General features: G+C 26.6%; 8 protein-coding genes across 11 annotated transcripts; 3 read left to right on the top strand and 5 right to left on the bottom strand.

The window, feature by feature from the left end:
* Nucleotides 1–16: 16 nt before the first annotated feature.
* LOC117163066 (mitochondrial 2-oxodicarboxylate carrier) lies at nucleotides 17–5,125 on the top strand. Of its 4 annotated transcripts, none has more exons than XM_033345056.2 (8): nucleotides 17–166; nucleotides 254–356; nucleotides 2,860–3,066; nucleotides 3,194–3,300; nucleotides 3,429–3,485; nucleotides 3,881–4,180; nucleotides 4,308–4,453; nucleotides 4,665–5,125. In XM_033345056.2, exons 3-8 carry the CDS (start codon nucleotides 2,886–2,888, stop codon nucleotides 4,783–4,785), a joined length of 912 nt encoding a protein of 303 aa, XP_033200947.1. In that variant the 5' UTR covers nucleotides 17–166; nucleotides 254–356; nucleotides 2,860–2,885; the 3' UTR covers nucleotides 4,786–5,125. The 4 variants fall into 4 exon arrangements, with proteins under 4 accessions (XP_033200947.1, XP_033200945.1, XP_076481578.1 ...); XM_033345054.2 differs by having other exon boundaries at nucleotides 2,838–3,066; XM_076625463.1 differs by having other exon boundaries at nucleotides 23–356.
* Nucleotides 5,126–5,127: 2 nt separating this feature from the next.
* LOC117163055 (uncharacterized) lies at nucleotides 5,128–6,718 on the bottom strand. The gene is made up of 4 exons (XM_033345027.2): nucleotides 6,563–6,718; nucleotides 5,785–6,067; nucleotides 5,465–5,693; nucleotides 5,128–5,379 (listed from the first exon to the last, which is right to left on the bottom strand). The coding sequence occupies exons 1-4, from the start codon at nucleotides 6,583–6,585 to the stop codon at nucleotides 5,297–5,299; spliced, it is 618 nt and encodes a 205-aa protein (XP_033200918.1). The 5' UTR covers nucleotides 6,586–6,718; the 3' UTR covers nucleotides 5,128–5,296.
* Nucleotides 6,719–7,085: 367 nt separating this feature from the next.
* Nucleotides 7,086–10,456, bottom strand: LOC117163051 (cilia- and flagella-associated protein 157). Its single transcript, XM_033345021.2, has 7 exons — nucleotides 10,274–10,456; nucleotides 9,206–9,477; nucleotides 8,862–9,015; nucleotides 8,103–8,391; nucleotides 7,685–7,948; nucleotides 7,468–7,593; nucleotides 7,086–7,357 (listed from the first exon to the last, which is right to left on the bottom strand). Exons 1-7 carry the CDS (start codon nucleotides 10,396–10,398, stop codon nucleotides 7,160–7,162), a joined length of 1,428 nt encoding a protein of 475 aa, XP_033200912.1. The 5' UTR covers nucleotides 10,399–10,456; the 3' UTR covers nucleotides 7,086–7,159.
* Nucleotides 10,457–11,604: 1,148 nt separating this feature from the next.
* Hrd3 (HMG-coA reductase degradation 3) lies at nucleotides 11,605–15,647 on the bottom strand. The gene is made up of 7 exons (XM_033345020.2): nucleotides 15,347–15,647; nucleotides 14,506–14,993; nucleotides 14,159–14,397; nucleotides 13,089–13,568; nucleotides 12,733–12,961; nucleotides 12,242–12,648; nucleotides 11,605–12,131 (listed from the first exon to the last, which is right to left on the bottom strand). The coding sequence occupies exons 2-7, from the start codon at nucleotides 14,948–14,950 to the stop codon at nucleotides 11,706–11,708; spliced, it is 2,226 nt and encodes a 741-aa protein (XP_033200911.1). The 5' UTR covers nucleotides 14,951–14,993; nucleotides 15,347–15,647; the 3' UTR covers nucleotides 11,605–11,705.
* Nucleotides 15,648–15,832: 185 nt separating this feature from the next.
* On the top strand, nucleotides 15,833–18,808 carry LOC117163052 (cilia- and flagella-associated protein 157). The gene is given in 9 exon segments (XM_076625562.1): nucleotides 15,833–15,971; nucleotides 16,061–16,494; nucleotides 16,638–16,909; nucleotides 17,016–17,169; nucleotides 17,283–17,462; nucleotides 17,703–18,075; nucleotides 18,213–18,325; nucleotides 18,447–18,570; nucleotides 18,647–18,808. Coding segments are annotated over 8 exon segments (1,569 nt in total). The 5' UTR covers nucleotides 15,833–15,971; nucleotides 16,061–16,303.
* Nucleotides 18,809–19,125: 317 nt separating this feature from the next.
* On the bottom strand, nucleotides 19,126–20,617 carry LOC117163053 (ribosome biogenesis protein NOP53). Its single transcript, XM_033345025.2, has 3 exons — nucleotides 20,070–20,617; nucleotides 19,505–20,010; nucleotides 19,126–19,270 (listed from the first exon to the last, which is right to left on the bottom strand). Exons 1-3 carry the CDS (start codon nucleotides 20,406–20,408, stop codon nucleotides 19,192–19,194), a joined length of 924 nt encoding a protein of 307 aa, XP_033200916.2. The 5' UTR covers nucleotides 20,409–20,617; the 3' UTR covers nucleotides 19,126–19,191.
* Nucleotides 20,618–20,814: 197 nt separating this feature from the next.
* LOC117163056 (pleiotropic regulator 1) lies at nucleotides 20,815–22,686 on the top strand. Its single transcript, XM_076625462.1, is given in 9 exon segments — nucleotides 20,815–21,009; nucleotides 21,075–21,202; nucleotides 21,280–21,474; nucleotides 21,477–21,544; nucleotides 21,681–21,959; nucleotides 22,046–22,131; nucleotides 22,133–22,162; nucleotides 22,235–22,408; nucleotides 22,494–22,686. Coding segments are annotated over 7 exon segments (960 nt in total). The 5' UTR covers nucleotides 20,815–21,009; nucleotides 21,075–21,202; nucleotides 21,280–21,344.
* A 95-nt stretch (nucleotides 22,687–22,781) lies between these two features.
* TBCB (tubulin-binding cofactor B) lies at nucleotides 22,782–24,595 on the bottom strand. The gene is made up of 7 exons (XM_076625465.1): nucleotides 24,449–24,595; nucleotides 24,100–24,306; nucleotides 23,876–24,019; nucleotides 23,702–23,789; nucleotides 23,223–23,414; nucleotides 23,081–23,153; nucleotides 22,782–22,997 (listed from the first exon to the last, which is right to left on the bottom strand). Exons 2-7 carry the CDS (start codon nucleotides 24,217–24,219, stop codon nucleotides 22,880–22,882), a joined length of 735 nt encoding a protein of 244 aa, XP_076481580.1. The 5' UTR covers nucleotides 24,220–24,306; nucleotides 24,449–24,595; the 3' UTR covers nucleotides 22,782–22,879.
* Nucleotides 24,596–25,078: the final 483 nt, after the last annotated feature.

The following is a 25,078-nucleotide window of genomic DNA, read 5'->3' as shown; positions in this document are numbered from 1 at the left end:
CGATGATAGGCAGAACGGCAGAAGTAATGCCACAGAGAAGTAGTGGTGGTGCCGCGTTAACTGGCCAGAATTTTACTTTGTTTATTGACTATCTTTATCCCCACCGATGTTTGCAAGTAGCTTCGTGAAGTAGGCTACTGGCTAAAACACAGTGTCCCATAGACAAGTATGTTTAATATTTGTATCCAATTTGCATTCATCTTGTGAGCGGTTCCTATATTTCCCATATTATTTCCCTCAAAAACTAATTAAGCTGACCGTCAATCAACAAGGAACTACTGTAACTACAAAATGGTAGCGATAATAATTCAAGGCTGCAAATACGGTTTACTTAAACGAAACGGAATATCACGAAGGTGAATAAAGAATTCATTATTATCTGAGGCTATTTCAACAACTGATAAAAGTATCTATATATACAATTAACTTACCCAATCAGAATATCTTGGCACGATGGATGCGATTAAAAACTAACAGCGATCTAATTATACTATCGTGCTTTAAAACATTAATATATAATTAATTCATTGGTTGTTCTAAATTTATATTTTTTGTAAATAACAATGATAACAGTAATTAACATTCCTTGTATTTTTGTGGCTAAGAAAAGGATTAATTGGAATGTTTTAATATAACAAAGTGTAACAAAGCAACGAAGTGTTTGTTTGATCCCAAAATAAAAATATTCGATTGAAAAATCAAGTCAAATGAAAAAGTAAAGCACTAAATTTATTAGATGGAAATATTCAATTGTTTTGTGTACAAAATTCTTTATTGTATACAATAGCTTTGTTTTAATTAATCAAAATTTTATAACATCTTTTGAAAAAATATTTCGTAAATTTTCTATAAAAACTATTGTGTGTAGAAAACATGCTCTTTTTTAAGTCTACAGTAACTAGAATATATAGAATATACAAAAGTTAGCAGACTGCATGATTAAAGATCAAGTTGTTTTATGTGTTGTTAGGTGTTTTATATTTTATATTGCTTAGTTATACTTTTGAAGATACTAGTATTAGTAGTAGTACCACCATTAATACTATATATATAGTATGTACTATTATTCTGTTGATTTTTTCCAAAACATAGAGTATCTACATTTATCCTGTATAAAATAGAAAATCATATCCCTTGTAATATTTTCAGCTTCAATTTCAGTTCAATATTTTTGAAATATATTAGAAAATAAATGTTATATACTTTAAAAATATTTAGAATTCTTTAATTATTCTTCTTAATCTTTTACTTATAAAATCCTTTAATTCTATCTTTTAATTATAAGAGTTATCATTACTTATTTGGATGTAAAAGATATAGAATTTTTATATTATTGCATGAAGTGGTATAATGAAAAATATCTACATTAAAATTAAGTCTTCGATTATAAAAATCATAATGTATATTTAGATATTCTAATATAAATGTGAGAAAAATAAAAGAAAAATGTATGAGAAGTGCTGCACAATTTTAATATCCTTGATTGAACAAAGAAACTAGTATATTTATAAACTAGTTTTCCTTCCTGCTAGTTTAAGAAATCAAATTATTTGTATGGTCAAGAATATATTTGTAATTGTAATGCATGTAATGTATTTAAGTAAATTAAACAATATTTTCTACTTTAATATTATACCAATACCAATTAATAAATGATGAATTATTAATTATTCTTTTGACTGTGATATATAAATTGTGTTAAATAATATTTGTTATAAATATTTACATTTATCTATTAATTAACTTCGATTTTTTTTTTTTTTTGAATGGTTAATAAATACTTTCGATGATTAGTTTTAAATCGACGATTTTAATTCAAAATAAATAATTTTGAAAATACGTAATGTACATTCATATAATTGACATAAATTCAGCTGTATGATAAGTTTCTAAAATTATACACAGAAAAGTAAAGAATGTTTTTGACTAAATATTTTATACATAATTTTAACTTAAAAGTGACGCATATAGCAATGCATTTGAAAACGAATCATTTCAGCTTTAAGATTCTGACTTAACTTACAATTAACTTAAAGATTGTAATTACGTAATATTGTTCAAGAGAGTGACAAGATATTGCCTTATCATGCTCTTATAATTTTCTGTACTTTGGTTTAGTATAAGTTTGTTATAGTCATTGTAAAACCGTATATTAAAGATGTAATTATCTCATTTTCTTCGTTAGTGTTGTAACATTTTTTCTTTTGCATGAAAAAAATTCATTTTTGTTAAAAAAAATTGTTCTAAATAATATGTTTTTTATTAACCCAATATTTTTATAAAAATTAAAACAAGCATGTGTTTACCAAAAACATATTTTTTGTTTATTTATGTTTGGCAATTTATAACATAGATCAATTTGGCAAATCATTTTACTAAACTTTCTATATCAAAAAATATTTCTTCTTGAGTACTTAAATACTCAAAAAATATTCTCTTAAAAAATTTATTATGAAGTAGATAATTGCAATATAGTAGCAATGATAATGAAACTTGATCAATAAGAAAGAGTAGTTAATTTAAATTTGATTACTTACAAAACATTTTTGTTAGAACTTCATTTATTTCATAATATTTCATAATATTTTTAATAGTAAATAAAAATATTTAATAAGTAGATAAAAGAACACAACATGAAAAAATATTTAAATTGCATAAGTAGGTTGATATTTTTAATATGTTAAATAAGTAAGACTATAAGAATCAATTGTATAAATGAATAACATTAATTACATATGTATATATATGTATCATTTTTTAAATATATATGTATATCAAAATAAAGTATAAGAAAAATCTCTAGAAGAAAATTATAATGTTTTCTCTTTCATAAAAAGCTAAGAAAGTTAATGAATTAAGCACCTAGGAAAAAAGGCTGAAACAAAATGGCACATATAGAAATTACTCAACGTAAATCAAGTCTTATAAAGGAGGCTATCATTCAGATTGGTGCAGGTGGTTCTGCAGGTTTTGTAGAAGCTTGTATAATGCACCCCATGGATCTTATTAAAACACGTTTCCAATTGCAAGTTAAAATGGGAACTCAAGATGCTCTTTACTATACAGGCATTGTATCGTTTATTTGTATATGTTTTTATTTTAGCATTACTTTTGTTACTTTATTGTGATATGTATTTTAATGTCTTGTTTTAATTAGTTGTAAACATTTTTTTTATTTATATTTCTATCATAGGAATTAGAGATTGTATGAATAAAATGTATAACAATGAGGGAGTTGCAGCATTTTGGAAAGGTATATTACCGCCAATTATCATGGAAACTCCTAAAAGAGCTGTGAAAGTATGTAATATGAAACAGTTCTTTTTTCGTTATTTTCATTGTAAATTGTTAAAATGAAATCTAGTTCAAAGATTACTAATTTTATATGAATATTATATCTATTTTTTCTATGTCTTTTAATTTTTTAGTTTTTCTCCTTTGAACAGTACAAGAAGCTTTTTAATAATCACATGTCACAGTCAATGGTATGTATTCCATTGGAAAATTTCTTTGATGTACTTCTATTAATAAAAAAAAAAGTCTAGAGAAAGTTTTATGAGATATGTAGGCAAACAAGTGTGATCTACTTCTTAAAAATAATTATAGCTATAAGATTATTATGGTATATTACAACTTACTTGGATAAGATACAAATATATCTTTTTTATTTAATTTTATTAATTAATTAGTTTCTTAATATCTTAGCTATATTATTATAAGTAGTGTATCATTCTTTTAAGTAAACTAGCCATACTTGTTTACATATTTAAACCTTTTATAACTGAATGTTTCAATGTGTAATGTACATTATGAAATAACATAATGTTTAAAGTATGTTACTAAATATGTAAATTTTTAACAATTATATAATGCCTTTTAGGCATTTTTTTGTGCTGGATTCTTAACAGGTGTAACAGAGGCAATTTTAATAAATCCTTTTGAAGTAGTTAAAGTACAAATGCAGTCTAATCGTAAACATATCAGTGATAGTCCATCAACTATTGCTGTTACTCGACATATTCTTTACAACCAAGGTTTTGGACTAAATGGTCTTAATAAAGGTTTATCTGCTACAATAATGAGAAATGCTGTTTTCAATGCTTTTTATTTTGGGATTTATCGTTCTATGATTCTTCGACTGAATAAACAAAAAGAATATGTTCCAGAACTGTTTCTGAAGGTATATTTCAGCCTTAAAATGTAAGGCATTTCATTTATATTAATTATAATTAATTTAGTAATGAAAAAGGATATATATTTATTATAAATATCAGTATGTAATTAAAAAAAGAACATGTATTTTTTAGTTTGCTATAGGTTTTATAGCTGGGACGGTGGCATCCTGTATGAACATACCTTTTGATGTTGCTAAAAGTCGTATTCAAGGTCCACAAGGAACAATCCAGTATAAGGGTACTCTGCAAACTATTTACTTAGTTTATCAAAATGAAGGGTAAAAAATTATTAACTCAGATTCTTATATTTATTCTAGACATTCTGAATTATTTTTTTTTATTATTATACAATTATATTATTTTTTATAATTTCATACATGTAGTGTTTCTTCTTTTATTTGCATAATCTCATTGCATCTGATTAACAACCAGTAAGTACACAATGAAATGCTTTTTAATATTCATAGCTTGTGAATATTTTTATTTTAGATTTAGAGCCTTGTATAAAGGATTGTTACCAAAGATCTTACGATTAGGTCCAGGTGGTGCAATTATGCTTATAGTTTATGATAAAATGACAGCATTTCTCAATATGCAGTTTGGTGATTAAAATAAAATTTTACTCTACAGAGCAGATTGGACAATGCATTTCTTACATTACCAATGAATTGTTTAAAAAAAATGGCTCCCTGATATGTATTTGTTTGTATGAGATTATAGTTAGAAATGTGATTTAGCCTTAGATTTAGTGATATTGGTAGTGTGTTTAAAGATTAATAATTTACAAATAAATGTTTTATACAAGTAATCCAGTCATCCAACAATATAAAATAAAAAATATGTCAGATTTATACAACATGTTGTTGAAAAGAAAATTGTGTAATTATATCTGTTATAAAATTTGAAATGTCTATGTAAAAAAAAGGTTGAAATATATCACAAAAAAAGAATATACTCTAATTTTTATTAATCTATTTGTTATGCTATTTAATGCTTATTTAATAATGTTTATTTAGAAAAAAATAAATTTTTTGTTTTGGTTCATATGCAAATATTCAGAAATATTTATCTTGATTTTCTGAAATTTTTGCAGAGATAACAATATAATAAATTATTCACAGTTAATCATCTAAAATAGAATCTAGCCACTTTTCTAAGTCCAAAGATTTGGTTGACGTATTAGATTTATTTGTTATTTTTGAATCTGTAACAAATATGTATTTCATTAGCCTCTTAAAAGTAATAGTTTCAAATAAAGTATTTCATTCTAAATATGCATAAACATATACCAGAGCTGGAAGAAAGAGATACAGATTTCACAACTATCAAAGGATCAGTCACAGGTTTATGACATGACAATAAAAAGTCTAAATCATCAGCTGTATTTTCTAATAAATCCTGATTTTCGTCTTCATGTTTTGTATTATTTACAATCATCTTTTCTGAATCACTTAATATTTTATTATAATTTTCTTTACCTCGTTCCACAGTATTGTAGATATCTGTTAATTGGTCATCCTGCAATGGTTAATAACACTTCAGTAATATTTACTTATTTTTTAAAGAGTCAGGATTAAGCTAAATTAGTGTGATATATTATTAAACTTACAGTAAAATACTTTGCATCAATATTAACATTTTCATTAAATGAAATTGCTTCTATTGCTGCAGATAATGTTTTTAGATCAATTGTAAAAAAGTCAGAGTATTTGAAAACATCAACATCCCAATTTTTTTCTGATTGAAAAACAAAGTCATCATTTTTAGAAATTGGAGCATTTGATAGAAATTCAAAATCTTTTGTTGTATTTTCATCTATATCAATAATTTCTTCGAAGTACTGCTTTTCCTTGTCTTCATTAACTTCCCTCTTTTCTTTTCTTGTTTTACCTCTATATGTATATAAAATAAATATTATTTTTTAATTAAAATTAAAAATAAGGAATTAAATTTAAAAAAAAGATATAAAAGAATAATACTTCTTCTAATATTAAAAAAATAGTGAAGAAATAGTTATTTCTTAATTTAAGTACATTTATATTAATAGAGACTTAACTGAATTTCATATTAATTTTCTATTCTGTTATTATTTCAACACTGATAAGAATGAAACTCCAATATTTATTTTATAACCTAACCTCTTTTGACGTTTAATGTATTATTATATAAATTACACATTTTGTATCTTTATGTTCACAAATAAAAGTCCTGGACGTTTTTTTAAATATTTTAACGTTACTAACTTTTATTAAGTTACATACAGTTTAATTATTATAAAGTGACAAAATATAAATTTTTGTAATAAAATATTCTTCTGTATAATAATTTAAAAAGTTATAGTTAAATAAATTATTAAAATTATTATTTATTAAAATAACTTCACCAACCTTCCTTGCTTCTTTTTAGGCATTTTTCTATTTTCTCTTTTTATGTAAATATATATATATCGAAATTTATATATACATAGTGTTTCGCGAAGAGAAATCAACGAACTTTGCTAGAATATTTGGGAAGCCATTTTGAAGGAAATATGTTATATATTTAATAGATCGATTCAATTTCATGGCGTGAAATATTAATACGTTTAATTAATTAATTAAAATTCCATGGGTAGCTTGATTTATTTTTATTATATTTTTCTATATGACTGTATAAAATTTAAAGAGTATTTCAATCAAAAAACCTACGTATATGTACATTGTACAAACTTTTGACATTAAGTGTCTCGTAAATGAAATATGCCCGATTGTATAACGAATAAAATGCATTGCTTTTAATTCTGTTTAAATTTTAATTCTATTTAAAAAACGGAAATATTATTGTGCATCTTTTTTAAATTACCAATATAAATAAAATGTTAATATTGTTTTAAAATCATAAATATTGCGAATGAAAATATTATTCTACAAATATAATTTTTGTGTTATTTAATATATGTGGCAATATAACAATTACCACAACTAAAATATACAATACAAAATTAGTTATTCTTTAGGAGAGGAAACACTAGAACTAATATCACTCAATAAGCAAGATGGTATACATTCCAAGTCTTTCAATGATTCTCCTTCTTGTACTTCTTCTTGAATATCATTCTTTTCTTTTTTAGCAACCTTTCCTTCTTTAATGGGTTCAATAAGTCCCAAACATCCCAATGTGTATTTACAATCAATATTATCAATCTATAAAATATATGTACATCGTTTTTAAATTATAATTAAACTTTTTATGTATGATTTAACTTTTCGATTTATGATTCTTTATTAGTTAGGTTCAATATTAAAATATGCACCTCTGATGGTGAGTAATCTACAGCACTAATAATGGTCTCAGTTTGCAATATTTCCATGAGAGACTGCAATAGTTTTGGTGCCATTTTTCCAAGGCATTGTTGGTTATTATAAGCTTTTTCTGTGACCTATATAAATTTATTTATATAAAATAATTGATAGAAAAATAGATATAAATGTCAAAAAAAAAAGGAAGAGAAATTAAATAATCATAACCACCTGCAAAGCTTCGTTAAGAAATGTGGTAGCAGTATTCAAAATAGTTTTAAGTGCATCCAATTCTTTTTCTTTGTTCTGAATTAATTTCACTAATCGTTTATTTTCATTTCTAGCCATCAAGATATTTTTTTCGTATTGTTTCATTTCCTTATCTAGGAGTGCATCTTTTCGTTTAATTATATTTTCTAAGATACTTTGCAATTGCTTCAGACGAACATTACTTCTCTGTACTTGTCCATAATACATAATCAACGATTCATATTCCTATGGAATTATTTATATACACTTGTTACTTGTACTTTATATCTATTTTTATGTGAAATGCGTTATTAGTTAAACTATATTAGTTTGTTGATACGAAGACGATAGAGGTAGCTAAATTTCATTTTAACCTTAACGATAATAATAATAATATCACCTCGACGACTTGATGAATCGCATGCCTTTGTTTCAGCGTTTTATTCAATATTATCTGCGTCTCGGTTTCGAACAATTCGCATTTCAGCCTTAACGTTTGTTCCGTTTTCTTGCTTTCGATGTTGATGGCATCGAGCTCTCTGTTGGTTTTCAGCAATTTATCAAGATCTCGATTCAATGCCACGTTTTCATGAATTGCACGATTCATGACTTCCGTTATCCGCAATGTGACCGCCTTCAGAAGTCTCTCCGATAAAATTTGCAAATGTTCTTTCATCTCTTTCTGCATCCTGCACACATTCATCGCGATTGCATACAGTTACCGCAATCATTGGCTCGTAAATTTTTCTATATTCCTAGATTTAACGATCACAAGCGAGATACATAGATTCACAGTATTTCAGAAGGTAGCTGCATATATCTTTCATGGATAGTAAATATCCAAAATGTATGTAATTAAGTGGGACAATGCAGTCAATCCTACATAATTTGAAAACCTCTATAAGATTACAACTTTGTTCATAAATAGAATTTTGTCTTTTCACAAAATATTTTACAAAATATTTAGAAAATTAGACATATTTAGATGAATGAATCATTTTTATAAAATATTTTGGAATTATTAAAATTCATAACTTATTAGTTCATTGTAAAAATATATGGAACTAAAAGTAATTGAATATAAAACTATGGGATATTAAATATAAATAAAGGTGAAATTTCTTTTTTAAACATAATCAAGTCTTTTAACAAAACATACACTGATTTTCCGACTACCACAGACTTCTCAGCTTCGTAAAGTTCTTCCTTATGTCGCTTTTCCTGTTCAGCCATTTCCTGTTCTTGTTTCTCGAATTTTTGTAACAGATCAAGTCGAGCTAATCGCCAATCTTCCAGTGCATTTAATTTACCAGCTAATCAAAAGAGAAGAATTATATTACATAATAAAATTTTGTTGTCTTACAATACACTTAAAACAGTTACTAACACTACACATAAAAAAAGATTTTCGAAGAAAATGATATCATATCATCAATATATTGACATTGTTGCTAATTAAACCAATCGTAAATAATTAAACCTAATTTAACTGTTATATTTCACCAGCTAGTTTAACTTCTGCGCTCAAATTGTTCTCCATCGTGCGATATTCGTTATCCATCGCTTCTTCCTTTTTCTTATAAGCAGCCAGTTCATCTTTTCGTAACTCTTCTAAAGCGGTGAGTCTTTCAGAAAGCTCCTTTGACTCTTCGATTTTTTCTTCTAGACTTCTTTTTAAATGTGCGATTACATCCGAGCGATCTTCTTCCAACTGCCGGAACTTCTCTTTTGCAAGTTCTGCTTGTTCCTCCAGTTCTTCATTTCGACTTCTCAATCTAATTTATTTCCATTAATCCAAACATTCTTTCGAGTTTGCATTATATTTACATTTCAACCGTTTCATTTTTTAATTCACCCTCTTTATTTTCTTATTTTTATATTCTTTAAATATTTTCGTTAGTTCTAGTAGCCCAAAAACTATTTTTAAAAGAAACTGTTTTTGTAGGTACCGTTTTATATCCTGTTGCCGTATTTTTTATTCTTATTACCATTTTCACATTTTCGTTGATAAAAAAAAATATCTTAAACAAAAAAATTGTTCATTTATTTTATAAAGAAAACATTATATCGACAATTATTTCTGAAAATATTTGGATGTCGATCGTAAATAAAAAAGAAAATAATTTCAATTGCACATCAAATATTAATTATTAATTATTAAATAATTTTAACGCTAAAATGGATTAAACAATGTTCAAGTTCATAAAATGTATATTTATTTTTTAAAAATTATCGAGTCTTATCGATCATTAAATCGCACATTGTTTATTTTTTGTTGTATGCATAAAATACAGTGTCATAACATCTTATTAGCCTTTTAACGATTTCTTTCTTAATATATATAATATATAATTTATATAGTTTGTACATATGTATATTAAAAATTATAAAATACAGTATATTCATAAATTTTGAAATAAATTTTTTTAAATCAAACACGATAATTTGTAACAACACATTTAATAATAAATAAAATGAAATCAAACTCAATTTTCGATTAATCGAAATATTTATCATGATTTAACTAAATAGCCTGAAATCTACTACATTTGTACGTAAACCGTTACTTACCGTGCCAACTGTCTGTTGTTATCTAAGATCTCTTGTTCGTAAGACAGGGTCTCCCTTTCGTCGATACATTTCTTTTTCACTTTCTTTTTTTTACTTTTGCTTTTTTTCCTTCTAGCCCGTTGCATTGCTATCAATCAGATGCCGGTTATAAACGAATTAAACCGTTGTACGTCACAGTAAGGAACAATCTACGAAGGTATTTCTTGTTAGATCGATAATTCTCTAGTTTCACGGTAACGAAAGAATTTGACAAATCATTTCATAATGAAATAATTTCTTCTGTTTAATCTTCAAAGCCTTCTCGAATCTTTTTCAGAGATTTTAATATATATACGTAATTTAATTATAACATCTCTAAATTTCTTTTGCGCAAAAAATTAAATTTGCTTTTTTTCTGCACAAATAACTTTTATAATTATGCTTAAACTCTCTTTTCATTATTATCATTCAAAACTTTCTTCAATCTTTGCATATCTACTCAATATAGTCCGGAAAAAATCTAATAAATAATATTCTTAATCCTTTCAAAGAATTGTAATAAAATTTTATTAGTGTATAATAATAAATAATACATTTGTAAACATCATAATCGGTGAAGGAATGTTTATACATTAATACATGAAAGATGTATCTTCATTCACAAATATTTATAATTTTAATCAAAAGACATCTTTTAGAACAGAACATACCCATGTCAATATATGAAGGCGTAATTTACAAATCATTTTAAGTAAAATAAAGTATTCTACATAAATCTTACCTTTATCAAAAAACATAATTTTAATGTTATTAATTTATACATACATTTTATACATTATCATAAAAATATATTTCCTAGAAACTTACCTGTTGTATATAAATGTATAATAATGAAAAGATGTTTCCTATCTTATATTTTTTCTATCTTAAACATTATACTCACTCTATTTGTAAATATTTACACTCTTTTTTGTGATTCTATTATCATTTCTATATTTTTTCGAAATATACATACATATATGTATGGAAATATTAAGTATAAAAATCTATTCCAAATCAATTTATGAATAATTTGTGATTTAAAAATTTAAAGAAATCCATACAAACTAAACAAACGGCAAATGCTTAAAATGTGAAGATTTCTTTAAAATCTGATTTCATTTTGTATATATACAGAAAGCAAAAAATCAATGTATAAGTGAAGTTAAAGAATTCTAAAATATTACTTAACCATTATCAAATCTATCAACTTCAGAATTTGACATAATAAATACAGATCAATAATACATACATACATACTCGCACACTATCAAATTTCTGAAACAAACAAGGTGCTCAATAAAAACAACATATCGATATGCACACATGTGCATGTATTTATGAATCATCAGTAACAAACTTTACTTCATCTAAAAGAAAAAGAGAAATAGATTCGAAAAAAGATAATTAAGAACTAGTTAATTCTAGGTGGAGGTGGTGGTTGTGGCCTGCGAAAATAAATAATTAAACTGAGCATGCCAGTGAGCAATCCGATAAGATATAAGTCCCAGTTCTGACCCAAAAGCTGGTCCCACTTATTTAAATGATCAGCAAGGCTAAATTCTTGCAGATATTCCAGTCCAAAGAAAAATGAAAGTTTAATGAGAGCCAGTGCTACAGGAATTCTTGCATCTGGACTAGCTTCAGCCGCTAGATCATAACATCGTTTGGCAAGATGCCTATCTTTTGCAAGACCCAAGCCACGTTCATGCATGTATCCCAAGTTAAACATTGCTTGCGCATTATGTTGTTGCTCAGACGCTGATCGATAATGAGTAGCTGCAGCCTCATAGTCAACTTTTGTTCCACGACCGTAGTAATGGGCATCTCCTAATTTAACCTGTTATAATAAATTCTTTGCAAATAATAGTAGATAAAATCTTTAATAATAATTCAATAATTTTCGGATAAATGATTTTCCTTACTTAATTTATGCAAAAGATAACATACCTGAGCAGTAGAATATCCTTGAGCAGCTGCTCTTGCCCATAAAGCAAGAGCCCTAACTAATCCCTCTTCTTCTGATAATATTGATGTTTCTCCTTTATCCAATATAAATGCAGCATTACTCTGCGCTACCTCATAACCCATTTCTGCAAGGAGAGCATAATTGACGAAAGCCTCGTTTATTCTACCTTCTCTGTAATCTGTGTGAGCAACCATTAGCTGATCGCTCCATTTGCCCCTTTCTGCAACATTTTTTAGAAGTTCGACAGCAGCTGGGCAACTACGCATCATGCCTGTTCCAGTAGCATGCATTTGTGCCAAATTATAGAATGCCAAAACATGACCAGACTGACTAGCCAAACTAAAATACTTGTTGGCTAATTTGTAATCGCGTCTTACTCCTGTACCACCTATTAGACAATTGTGTTATTAGGATAACTACAATAAATTGTATAAAATTTATTAAGTAAAAAAATGAATTTTTTTAATCTTACTGAAATACATATTGCCAAGTTGAAGTTGTCCATCAACCCATCCTTGCTCTGCAGCTTGGCTAAAGTACTGAAGAGCTTTTGCAGTATCTCTTTCAACGCCCCTTCCATAAAGATACATAAGACCTAACCCACTCTGACCAACAGGATTTCCAAGTTCAGCAGCTTTTTTGAAGTATTTGTATGCTGTTTCATTATCCTGCTTAACTATATCACTGCCTTCTAAATAAATCTATAAAAATACGATATACTATTAAATATAATTTAATGAATACCAACATTATATAATTTCAAAAAATATCTGTAGCATAACAGAAAATAATAAGTTACTATTTAGTTTAAAATTTAATATTTATTACCTTTCCTAGAAAAGCCATAGCAAGGGGATTTCCAGCATCAGCAGCATGTTGAAAATATTGTAATGCTCTTTCATGATCCAGTGGTACACCTCTTCCACCTTGATAATGTAATTGCCCTAATCCCACCTGAGCTTGTATATCTCCTTTTTTTGCTAACAATTGGTAATATTCTATTAGATCTTGATCAAAGATTCCTGAGCTGTATGCTGGATTCTCCTGTTCATCTAAAAGTCTAATTCTCTGAACAACTGGTCCTCCGCTAAGGGAAACCTCTTCTGCAACCTTGTTGGCTACTTTTCGATAAAAATCTAAAGCTCTCTCACAAGAAGCTGGAGTTGTAATTCCAGCCCAGTGACGATACCCTAAGGCCATTTGTGCACGAGTATCTCCACCAAGTGCTGCTACTGTGTAATGTAGCAGTGCCTTTGCTTGTGATGCTTGTACTCCACCTAATCCAGTCGCATATAGAAAACCCATACCCTGAAAATAATTTGCCCATAGATATTTATTAACTTACAACTCCTATTTATTAATTCATTTATACATATAATAATAATGTAACATATTGTAGTATCGTGGATGAAAAGTCTAAGAGATACCGGGCGAACCATAAACAATGTCGCGAGAAAGCCTAAATGCCGACAGGCCCAAAAATGTATCGTCGGTCCTTCAATCGAATAGTTACGCGGAAGAGGCCTACGTGACCCTGGCCACGAGCGGTTGCGGAACACGTGCGTTGTGGGGCTAAGAGAAAAGATAAAGGGATGCTAAGGGAGAAAAACGAATTAATAGTCAGTGTTAGTTGAGAAGTCAGAGAGTGCGAACTGCGTTGTCGAGAGGGTGTGGTCCGCGTGAGAGAGAGCGTTGGAACCGTGGTGACGAGAGTTGAAAATTAACTACTTAGTTGTCTTAATTATAGTACGTTATTGTATTTAGTTCGTGTTAAACAACCGTCGTTTCCTGTTTAACCAACACCTGTTTCATCCATTTTAAATAAACTAATTGTAGTAAGATCCTACATTATTATAGATAAAAAACCATATAAATACATATACAAAAAATTTACAAACCATATGAGCAGATGGTAAACCAGTTTCAGCAAGTTCCTTAAAAATTTCATAAGCTGCTGAAATATCTTGACCAGAAGAAGCTGAACCAAATTGTGTACCCAACAACTGAGCCCATGCTAACATAGACCAAGCTTCTCGATGTCCCAGAATTGCTGCAGAAGTTAATAACTTATAGGCTTCTTCTTTATTTGAGCGTGTTGCATTTAAGAGACTCTGTGCCTTCTTAAATATTAATTCCGCTGAAAATGATAAAACATTTATTTTAATTAAATAGTAAACTAATTATTTGTTCAAAAAATATAAATTAATTATATTATAAAAATTGCAATAAACTTTAATTGAAATACCTTCCTGTTGCTCCGGAGTAAGAGGTTCTTGAGGCTCATCACTAAGAGGTTCAAGTTGCTCTTCTTCACCCCATGTTTCATTATCCTCTTCTTCAATTCTTAAATTACTATTTGGTAAATCTATATTTTTAGTTTGAGCTATCATTGTTTTCATCCAGACATTTTTCATTACAGGACTTTCATCCTTTGTTTTTGGTTCATTTTCCGTTCCCTCTTTCCTCTTTGTAATTTTATCATTAAGATATGGTTCATTGGCTGGTACTATTTTCAAAATACTGTCATGCAAAGCCTTTAGTTCTTGCAAATGTTCAAACGCATTTTCTTCTAAACTAACATCTTCTTCTGCTTCTTCCTCAGAAGTATCTGATCGTTTCTTGGAAACATCTGACTCTGAGGCAGCAGACATCACCAGCAAGAGTAAAATCAACTCTTTTCTTAGCTTCATTTTTCCAAATTATATTTTGATTGTAATTTGTTAATCAGCTGACCTTGATGTGAATATAAAATCAATTCAGTTGTCAATTCAATATCAATAAGATAAATATCAGTTATCAATAGATAACTTTTAGTAGAAAGAACATGTATTATAAAAATGTTTCTATTGATAATCTACAGATATCTTTTATGATACAAATGTATTATAAATTAAAATTTTTATCTTGTTACTGAGCCATCATAATAGGAAAACTTCAACTTTTAAACCACATTTGACACATCAACATTTTTTGTATACAATATTTACAAAAATGTTATTTTGTTGTGTTCTATAACCTAAACTTCAACGAATATAACGTAAAATATGAAAGAAATTACATTGTAGTAATTATACTTAGACTCTTACTTTTAGTTTGAACAGCTTGATAAAGATATTCTCGAATTCATTTTAAAATATCCTTTCGGTGGATTCGACTTTTCGTGGCAGAAAGACAAAGTTACGTCATTGAGACACGTCAACGCACATCTTTTCGGTTATCACGTAAATGAGTATTTATGATCACTTTTAAAAATATAATCTTTTCATACGAAAAAGATAGTGCTTTACAATTGTTTTATTATCACTAGGCTTTCGAAATATGTTATTCACTTAAAAATCGATGGATCAGCTGTTTCATCACTGCTTTATAAAATTTTGCGTGTTATATTGTTCTGTTGTATCGAATCACTGAAGTTAGCTCCAAATTGTACAAATATCGGCTATATGCTTCTAAAATTGGAAAAATAAAAACTCGAAACTAAAAAAAGCTACATTGTTGATGATGATATACAACTAATTGTGTATTTATACGTATAAATTTACCGTGATGCTTGGTAACATAACCTACAAATGAACAACACAATTTGTTCTTGACATTGAAATTTTGCTTACAGAGGAAATATACAAATTGACAAAGTATATTTATAAATCAAAAACATATAGTTCATTGAACTGAAATTGAAGTCAATTATTATTATTAATAATCACTGTTGTAAGTTAATAAACGACCATTATATATATATATATATATATATCTTTATTTCAATTACTATATAAATACAAAATAATTTATTGTTGTAGTAATAAATCTACATGTGTATAAGGAAAAGAAGATAATACAAATGTAGAAAAACTTACTAATACCAAATAAAAGAGGATAATGCAATATTTAATAACAAATTGTAAAAATCTGACATAATATTGTTTTTGTTTATAACAATCGAATAACATATACAATATAACATAAATAATATATACAATATTAACATTCACTGACAATCTTCTTTTATATTATTTTCTTTCATATATACTAGTATATGGTATATGAAAGAGTATTCAATTTTTATTTTACGAAAAATGGTGGATTTATTCGGCAAAGATAAGGGAAACATTTCATTGTCAACACAATTACAATCGTATGAAGATGAAGACCAAAAAAGACTGCCAACGATTATTAATTTACAAAAAACCTTTTATAGTATTAAAATTGCAGATATTGAAAATAGAATAAACAGGTTAAAAACGAATTTAAACTTCATAAATACATCTCCTAATTTTGTTATGCTTTCCTACATCTTAATACTATGTAGTATAATAAAAGATAAAAATTAGGACATTTTTGAAAGTATTAGAGATCAGTATCGAAATTAATATCTAGGTTTGACGAAAGAAACGACGAATTACTAAATGCAATCGAAACTACAAATGAACAAACAGCTATAGTAGATGCAGAAACGACTGAAGAGATTGCAAATTTAAGCAAACTACTTTCAACCCAAAATAATTTAGTAGAAAGTATAAAAGGAAAGATCGATATCATAGAAAATGACCGAATAGAAAGTAAGAGATTACACGAAGAGAAAATAGAACTGTTTGCTCAAAAGTACAAAAAAACGAAGGTTGAATTAATTTCTCAGATCAAAGTCTTAAGTAACTTATAAAGATTTCTTTTCCTTATTCTTTTTACACTCTGCCGTTCTTTGATATTTGTTCGTAAGAAATTATGTTTCTGAAAAAAGTTCGACCAATTTTCTAGATGTGAGAATTAATGTTTTGGAAGATTTTAAAAAAATGCAAGATGTACTGAAAAAAAAGTTCCAAGCAAACGAGGTGCAAATGGTGGAGAATGAAGAAAGAATAAAAGAAACGATGGAAATTATTAATCGAAAGATTGAATTCGATAAGGAAATGTATTAATATCTTATTCGTTATACGTTTCATTGAAAAAATTTATCTTATCATGAACAAAAAATGAGGAGAAAGTTTTTCGTTAAAAATGATTTACAGGACTTTTTCAATGCAGGGTCAAAAATGAAATGTACGATTGTCTTCATGATCTAGCGATACAGTTTCAGAAAGAAGTTAACAAACATATAAATTTGCCAAATCAAAGATTAATGAGAGAAAATATTATGTTAAAAAATGAATTATTACAAATTTCTACAAGAGTTTCATCGAATATTGACACTAATATCATTCTTAAGTAATACTTTAGATTTCATTTTTCTTTATATTACAAAAATTTGAAATATACTTTTCTTCTTTTTAAATATATTTACATTGAATATTTTTTATTAATAATTTTTCATAAAAATGTATAACAAATAACGCATTATATATTAATAATAAATTAATATATATAATTATTTAACTTTATGTATATTATTTTGCAATAATATATATTTATGTAAGTTTAGTAACATTATGTTCTTTTTATGTATAGAAATGCAGCAATCGATTACAAAAAGAGAATGGGTGTACGAACTGCCTTCATAAGAGAAAATATAGTAATCGCGAAAGTACAGAATGAAGTACTGAAACGATTAAGGAAGAAGTTTTACAATACAAAAGGATATCTTTCATCTATTAATATTCTTGATCCTGATGCAGAACAGAAATATTTAATATTGATAGAAAAAGCCCGTCGAGAAGAGAACGACATTAATTTTCGTTTCTCATCACTGAAAGCTTTACTTCATAAAGAAAGAACGAAAATTAGCGTTGCGAGATATATTTTGAAAAGATTAGAATGCAAAATAAGAGCACTTTTGGAAACAATTTATGATTTGAAGTATAATGCAATGTGTTTACTAAAAGTATGCTAAAATATCTTTCTATATTAATTTCAGTTTTTAACTGCGTAAATAACGTTAAAGTTTCGATATTTATTTTAATTATTTAAAAGACTAATTTTGTATTACATTAATTGTATGTATATCTGAATATTTTGTAGTATCCTTCTAGTCGCAAGGATCTAATAACATTAAGTTGTATTGAGTCATTCTTATTCTTGAGAGATTTACTTATTAAAAGACAATTAAAACTTCGAAGCCACATTATTAAATCGTAAGTAATTACATTAATTATATATTAATTACATATACTTTTAGTTTTGCAAAATATTGCGAAAATGCAATATTTTTGTATAAGAAAATTTTTAAAAATTAACATATGTAAATAAATTGAGGTCTGAAACTATACCACAAGAATTAGAATCTGTGTCACATATAGAGGACATCTCTGAAGATATTGATTTTGAAATAACAGTAGACTTTATAGAAGAAGAATCGAGTAAAGAAACTTTAGATGAAGTAAATAAATATTATCAAATTAATATATGTGGATTATTTAATTAAATTTGAAATTTTTATTATTCAATTTTATTAGATGAAATATATTGATGGTGTAGAGGAACAAAAAGAAATATCTGTTGAAGATAGAGAATCTCAAGAATCATTCATTGAAGATATTCTCAAAGATACTACTGATTTTCATGTAGAAAATTAATACAAATTAAATGCAAACTATGAGCTTACAGAGGAATCATAATCTGACATCATAGAAGAATAAAATCTACTATTTAAAATTGTTTGCAAAGGTATTTTTTAATTTATCAGCATTATTATTTCTTTGGAAAAACATAATTTTTTATTTTCTATACAAAATCTACTTGTTATTAGCATAATACTTACAGATTTTAGTATCCTAAATTATTTAATAGAACTTTTTATGCTTAACAAAAATAATAAGTCATGTCATAATATAAGGTTTTCAAAACATGTAATTCAAATAGTAATTTAGTTTTTTTATAGACAATAAATTGTATAAAAAAAATGTTTTCTATTTATTAATATTACACATAAACATAGCAATTATTACTTAACTTTTATTTATATACATAATTTTACAAAAATTATAACTTCATGTTTAGACTATTTCATGTCAATTTTTGTCATATCAATTTTGTGATCTGCTTTTATAAAGCGTTTCACTCTAGCTTTGTCTCGTTTCCTGTAATAATAAGAGGTAGATATTATCAATAAAGTCTATAAATTTATTAAAAGAAAGTATCAAAAATATAAAATATAAAAGAAAATGTAATTAATATTTAAGAAAAAAGAATTTATGTAACTACTATAAATATTTAAATTATTCTAAAGAAATTTAGTAAAAATTAATCTTTTAGCACATTCACCTAACAGAAACAGAATTTTATATTTATGTAAAAAACTATTATATACTTACAATTTAATATTAGCAGGAGCAACAATATTTCTTTTTTGAAGAGACTTGAATCTGTCTTTCAACAGACTATTAGCTGGCTCAGTATTTCGTAAATTTCCAGTTAATTCATTAGATAATTTAAAATCAGGTTCTAAGGGTTCAAATTTAACTTTACTAAGAGTTTTAGTACCTGCTTCTTTAAGTGCTTTCTTTTTTAACCTCTTTTCTCTTAATATTTTTTGTTTCCTTTCTTTAGCAGCCAACTGACTGTTTAATAATTTCAATTTATATATATCTGAGCTTTTTTTTCTTTCTACCTTTTCCTGTTTTTTTCTATGTGCCAAGTCTTTCTGTTCTTTTTGTTTGCGCCTTTGCACACGTGTTTTCTTCTGGTTTCTAACAACTGAATTTACAAACCTTACTGTTGGGTCATCATCCTCATCTTCATTAGGATTTCTATCATTTTCTAATTTTAGACCCTCTGACATTTCTTTTATCAAGTTATTCTCTTTTTCTTCAGGTGAAACCTGAAATAAAATTCTAATATGATAATCTACTTTCGATGTATGAATATAGATAAATGTACCTTTCTGAACATCTTTGTGGTAACTCTATTAAGATGTTCTTCTTCTTTTATAAGCTCTATTTCCTTTTGAGCCACCTCATGTAATAGATTTTGATGATCTTCAAATGAAGGATTATAAGACATTCCTGGATGTGGTGGCTCAACTGCCGGTATATTAGATGGTTTTTTGCGCAAAGAAATAGGTATTCTCTTTTTTTTTACTCCAAAATGTATTAATGTATGTCTGACTGTATCCGAAGACATCCAATTGGTATCAATGTCTCTTGTGTTTTCATCCTTCCATAAATCAACATTAAATTTATTTATTTTCAGTTTATTCAATTTTTTCCTTGCTACCATTATTTTATTCTTCAAACACAATCTTTCTTTTATTTTAAAATCCTCTAAATATAATTTTTATATTCTTTTAATTTTAAAACCCTTTTTTGTGGATATAAAACAGCGTGCAATATATATAAATCATTAAACTTATAGTTATTCTAGAGAGAAAGTCTCCGTCTTATAGAATACATAATAGTTTATAGAGCTGGCGACCATCTTGATTTAGTGCTGCCATTTATATTACTTTAAAATGAAAATCTCTATAGTTAGAGTACTTATAAGGTACTTTCAAATTTATATTAATTGAGACAATATTCATATAATACATCACAAAAATGGTGAGCACTGCACTTTGTTTTAAAATAATTATTGATCACATTTTTAGATTAGGTAATTATTATATTATTAAGTAATTTTGTGAATAAACAGAAAATAAATTATACTACATAATGATTTTTAAATAAGAAATGGCCAAATTATTTTTTTCTCCATAGGATGTACAAAGGCATTCTCTTACATTGTAATTTTTTTTATACATACTCTTGTATTTCGATCCTTAAAGATAACACACAATATATTTTTATTAAATCAAGATACTTTACTACCTGAATCTTAACTTGTAAGTATATTTCGCATTTGCAATTTAAATGAAAATTAAGAAAGTGATAAAATAATGTTTTGCAGATGAAAAATTAAAAAATCCATAAAAGCAAAAGATTGTTATAGTTCTGTATTAGAGCTTATCAAAATTAACAATATAATGAAAGCACAAAATGAAAACAAAAATGAAAATATATATTCACTTCTACCAGGTAGTATTTATAAATATATATTTATTATATCAATTATATTTATGTTATTCCTTTATTAATAGTGATATAATTTGTAGATGAATCTTTTAAAGGAAATAATAATGCTGTAGTTGTTTATTACAGTTTTATATAAAACAATGATATGGTAGTAAAAATGCAAGCAAATTCAGAAGGAATTTCAATTAATATGTCATCATTCATACTACAGAAAAACCCAACAAAACCCAAGTAGCATGCACCATGGAAATTATATAGGATTATTAGTGATCATCTTTTATTATTTTGGTTATTGAACCAGGAAATGTATGGTTTGCAACAGAATTTGCAGACAGAATAATTAAAGTAAGATTATTGTTTTATTTAATATTTTTGTTAAATTACATAATATATAGCAATTTCATTTTATACAGTTTCATGGACTAATTTTACCTATAAATTTTGTAGATCATAATAACCCATATCTTACTAAAAATTTCAGATATTGGATCTTACAAGTGGAAAATTAAAAGTTTCTTTAACTGGTGACATAACTAGTGTTCGTGAACTTGCATTTTCTTGAAGACATCCACATCTATTTTCTTGTGGAGAAGATCAGCAAGTATATTCCATGGCATTAGATCTTAATACTGATGTATTAGTAAATGCAGGTAGAGATTCTACTGCAAGGGTATGGAACATGTGAACAAAAATAAATGTACATACACTTGGTTACACTAACATAGTTGCTAGTGTAATTCATCAAATAATTGAACCACAGGTATCAAGATTCATCAAATCATGTCATGTTATATATCCTAAAAAAGATATTTAACTATATATATTTTTACTTATTTTTTTTACTAGCTTATCACTGGAAGTTACAATTGTACTGTATGATTATAGGATTTAGATATTGGAAGATCTAGAGCTACTTTAAAAAGTTACAAGAAAAATAAAAGAGTTGACTTTTCATCCATCACTGTATGTGTACTTTATTTCTTTAGATTGTTCAACATGTATAAATTCCTTCATCTAATTTATGTTGTTCATTAGATATATGTTCGCATCAGCATCTCCAGATAACATCAAGCAATGGAAATGTTCAGAAGGAAAATTCATTCAGAATTTACCTGGCTATAATGCAATAATTAATTGTTTAGCTGTTAATGCTGATGGCGTACTAGTTTCTGGAGCAGGCAAAGAAAATCTTTGGAACTGAAGAACAGGGTAAATATGATACTTCATATAAAAATTGTATTTTTTCAATTGATTTCCAGCATTGTTTATGATATTTATATAGATATATTTTAAGGTATAATTACCAATGCTTACAAACACCAGTTCAACCGGATTCAATGGACAGTGAAGCTGGAGTATTTAGTAGTACATTCGATATATCTGGTACCCATACAATTACAAGAGAGGCAGACAAAACAGTAAAAGTATATAAAAATGATACTGCTGTAAGAAAATCATTTTTTAAATATTATCGTGCCAATAATTAATATAAAAAGACACAATTTCTTTTTTATTATTATTTTCATACTAAAGAGATACATCCTATAAACTGGAAGTTGGATATAATAAAGCAAAGAAAATATTAAGCATTTTTATATGTGTAATAAATATTATTAATTTTAAATTTCCTTTCAGTTATAATTTGTAGTGAAAACCAGATTGGCAAAACATGTTTGTGTTTTATAGTTCTTCATTCAAGTCAAATTCTTCTTCAGGAAAATCTCCTACTTTCACATGTATTGGTTTTACAAACCCACCATATTTTGGTAAACATTCGAAATAGCTTTTTCCGTTGACACTATAACAGTAAAATATGCAAGAAATTAAAAATAAACTATATAATGATAAGAAATAGCAAGCATAAAATAATAATGATCTTACGTTCCATCATTTTTACCAAGTGGTTCATCATATTTTACTCCAATCCACCAACCTTCTTTAAACTCAGTTTTACCTACAGACAAATCATAAACAAAGATAATATAATCAAGCAATAAATTTAAACAGGAATAGCTATACTTACCAACATACATTATTGTAGCTCTTCGTTTTGGTTGATTTGGTACAGAAACTTCACAACGATCACCAACTTTACATAACTGTGCAGCTGCTATTTCTGCTTCTTCTTCTTGCTTCTTTTCTTCTGCTCTTCTTTTCATTTCTTCCTCATTATATTTTCCTAGTTTATTTTTCTCCAAGAATGCTTTTACAGTATCTGAAACATTAGAAATTTAACATTTAGTACAAATATACAAAATAGTCTATGCAACTTTTTCAGATCATAACTCTGTTATCAGTGCAATTAGAGGAAGAGGTCAAGGGATAAATGGCTCAAAAAGTATTACATTTATAAGAATATATTCTTTTTATAAGTGCAATTGTGCATGTGCATTCAATAATTACATTACTTTTTAAAATAGAAATGCATATTTTTGGATGGACTAAATCCTCTCTGTATTTACATTTATATAATTATAATTTGTACATTATTAATTATTTTACCTGATCTTTTAGCATATTCTTCTTCAGATATTTCAAATTTCTCTACATTATTTAAATTTTCCTCAGTACAAGAAAAATTATCTATCACCTAAAATTTTTATATGTATAATACCATTGCAGTTGAAAAGAATTTTTATGCTATGTTACTATGTTTATATTATAAATGTATTTTACATGTATTCGCATTCCATCGTCAATAGGATATGATCCTAATAAACGTTGACCATTATCTAATATGCAAATTAATTTGTCATTTTTGTCATATACTTCAATTTTCATTGTTGTTGGATTACCACCAGTAAGAAGTTCCAACTTTCCCTTTAATATAATTAAAATAAGAATATATAATAGCATATATCAAACAATAATATACAATAACTATTACAATAAATTCTTACTTTAAATTCATCAATTGTTATTCCTTTTTGAAATCGCCGTTCTATGCAATGTGAGTTGTGACCAGAGTTAGTAATGGATACATTTACAAAATCTGATGTTATTACGTTATAAGCACTCATGTTTTTGTAATAAAAAGGAATGTATCACAGTATGATCAAATCAACTTGCAAGCAGCAAACTTTATATAGGTTATGTATATTATGGTACTGAAATTAAGACTTCATAAAATGATTCATTTATTTAATAATGACAATTGCAAGATCTAATAACAAATGTAATATTATTTTCTATCCTTTTTATGTTATGAATGTATTAAATAATAAATTCTGAATAAAACGATTGAAACACCTCTGCATAATATGTATATATATGTGGATAAACAGTATAGTTTGACAGATCGTCAAATCAATAGTTTGACATTTCAACTACGAGTTTCATCTTATGTGTAAATATCAAAATAAAATTTTTATTACAAAATATTTAAGAAAGTTTTAATTACACGTTTATTATAGACGAAAATTAAGTGATCTTTTAAGTTTTCTGATCCGAATTTATATACAGTGAACAAAATCCCTAAGTAACAATATTGTTTTAGGTAAAAAACATTAAACATAATTAAAAGATGATTGTGAAATGATTAAAGAACAATAAGAAATAAAAAAGCAATATTAAGAATTAAAAAGATTGTTTTATTTTTATTATAAACTAAATGTAATATTTTAACATATAGCAGTGTAATAAAATTTACAGTTTATTAAATTAGAGAAAAACAAAAGTTATAATGTTAGTAACTGTGATGTTAGTAACTAGTATCTATCTACTAGTATTATTTTTATATTTTATAATTTCAAATATTCGATTTTTTATATTATAGATTACTTTTTGTTCAATATAAAATGTAAGATTACATAGGAATGATTTAAAGTATGTGGTACGCACACACTCCGCAAGTAAGAATGGCGCTTTTGTCAAGTGAGC

Source organism: Bombus vancouverensis, chromosome 16, assembly GCF_051014615.1.
Source record: "Bombus vancouverensis nearcticus chromosome 16, iyBomVanc1_principal, whole genome shotgun sequence".
In the NCBI taxonomy this organism is placed as follows: Eukaryota; Metazoa; Arthropoda; class Insecta; order Hymenoptera; family Apidae; genus Bombus; species Bombus vancouverensis.
Note: the sequence above shows the minus strand (reverse complement) of the source record. Positions and strands in the feature narration are given on the sequence as shown.

What these genes read in the sequence shown, in the direction of transcription:
- LOC117163066 (XM_033345056.2), top strand. Translation starts at nt 2,886, where the DNA reads ATGGCACATATAGAAATTACTCAACGTAAATCAAGTCTTATAAAGGAG. An exon ending in ATCACATGTCACAGTCAATG is followed by an intron (nt 3,486 to 3,880) that starts GTATGTATTCCA and finishes AATGCCTTTTAG; the next exon opens with GCATTTTTTTGTGCTGGATT. An exon ending in TTCCAGAACTGTTTCTGAAG is followed by an intron (nt 4,181 to 4,307) that starts GTATATTTCAGC and finishes TGTATTTTTTAG; the next exon opens with TTTGCTATAGGTTTTATAGC.
- LOC117163055 (XM_033345027.2), bottom strand. Translation starts at nt 6,585, where the DNA reads ATGCCTAAAAAGAAGCAAGGAAG. An exon ending in TTGATGCAAAGTATTTTACT is followed by an intron (nt 5,694 to 5,784) that starts GTAAGTTTAATA and finishes TAACCATTGCAG; the next exon opens with GATGACCAATTAACAGATAT. An exon ending in ATCTCTTTCTTCCAGCTCTG is followed by an intron (nt 5,380 to 5,464) that starts GTATATGTTTAT and finishes TATTTGTTACAG; the next exon opens with ATTCAAAAATAACAAATAAA.
- LOC117163051 (XM_033345021.2), bottom strand. Translation starts at nt 10,398, where the DNA reads ATGCAACGGGCTAGAAGGAAAAAAAGCAAAAGTAAAAAAAAGAAAGTG. An exon ending in GTGGTAGTCGGAAAATCAGT is followed by an intron (nt 8,392 to 8,861) that starts GTATGTTTTGTT and finishes GAATGTGTGCAG; the next exon opens with GATGCAGAAAGAGATGAAAG. An exon ending in CGATTCATCAAGTCGTCGAG is followed by an intron (nt 7,949 to 8,102) that starts GTGATATTATTA and finishes ATAATTCCATAG; the next exon opens with GAATATGAATCGTTGATTAT.
- Hrd3 (XM_033345020.2), bottom strand. Translation starts at nt 14,950, where the DNA reads ATGAAGCTAAGAAAAGAGTTGATTTTACTCTTGCTGGTGATGTCTGCT. An exon ending in CTATGGCTTTTCTAGGAAAG is followed by an intron (nt 12,962 to 13,088) that starts GTAATAAATATT and finishes GTATTTTTATAG; the next exon opens with ATTTATTTAGAAGGCAGTGA. An exon ending in AAGGATATTCTACTGCTCAG is followed by an intron (nt 12,132 to 12,241) that starts GTATGTTATCTT and finishes TTATTATAACAG; the next exon opens with GTTAAATTAGGAGATGCCCA.
- LOC117163053 (XM_033345025.2), bottom strand. Translation starts at nt 20,408, where the DNA reads ATGGTAGCAAGGAAAAAATTGAATAAACTGAAAATAAATAAATTTAAT. An exon ending in CCACAAAGATGTTCAGAAAG is followed by an intron (nt 20,011 to 20,069) that starts GTACATTTATCT and finishes ATTTTATTTCAG; the next exon opens with GTTTCACCTGAAGAAAAAGA. An exon ending in GCTCCTGCTAATATTAAATT is followed by an intron (nt 19,271 to 19,504) that starts GTAAGTATATAA and finishes TTATTATTACAG; the next exon opens with GAAACGAGACAAAGCTAGAG.
- TBCB (XM_076625465.1), bottom strand. Translation starts at nt 24,219, where the DNA reads ATGAGTGCTTATAACGTAATAACATCAGATTTTGTAAATGTATCCATT. An exon ending in AGAATATGCTAAAAGATCAG is followed by an intron (nt 23,415 to 23,701) that starts GTAAAATAATTA and finishes CTAATGTTTCAG; the next exon opens with ATACTGTAAAAGCATTCTTG. An exon ending in CTTGGTAAAAATGATGGAAC is followed by an intron (nt 22,998 to 23,080) that starts GTAAGATCATTA and finishes TTACTGTTATAG; the next exon opens with TGTCAACGGAAAAAGCTATT.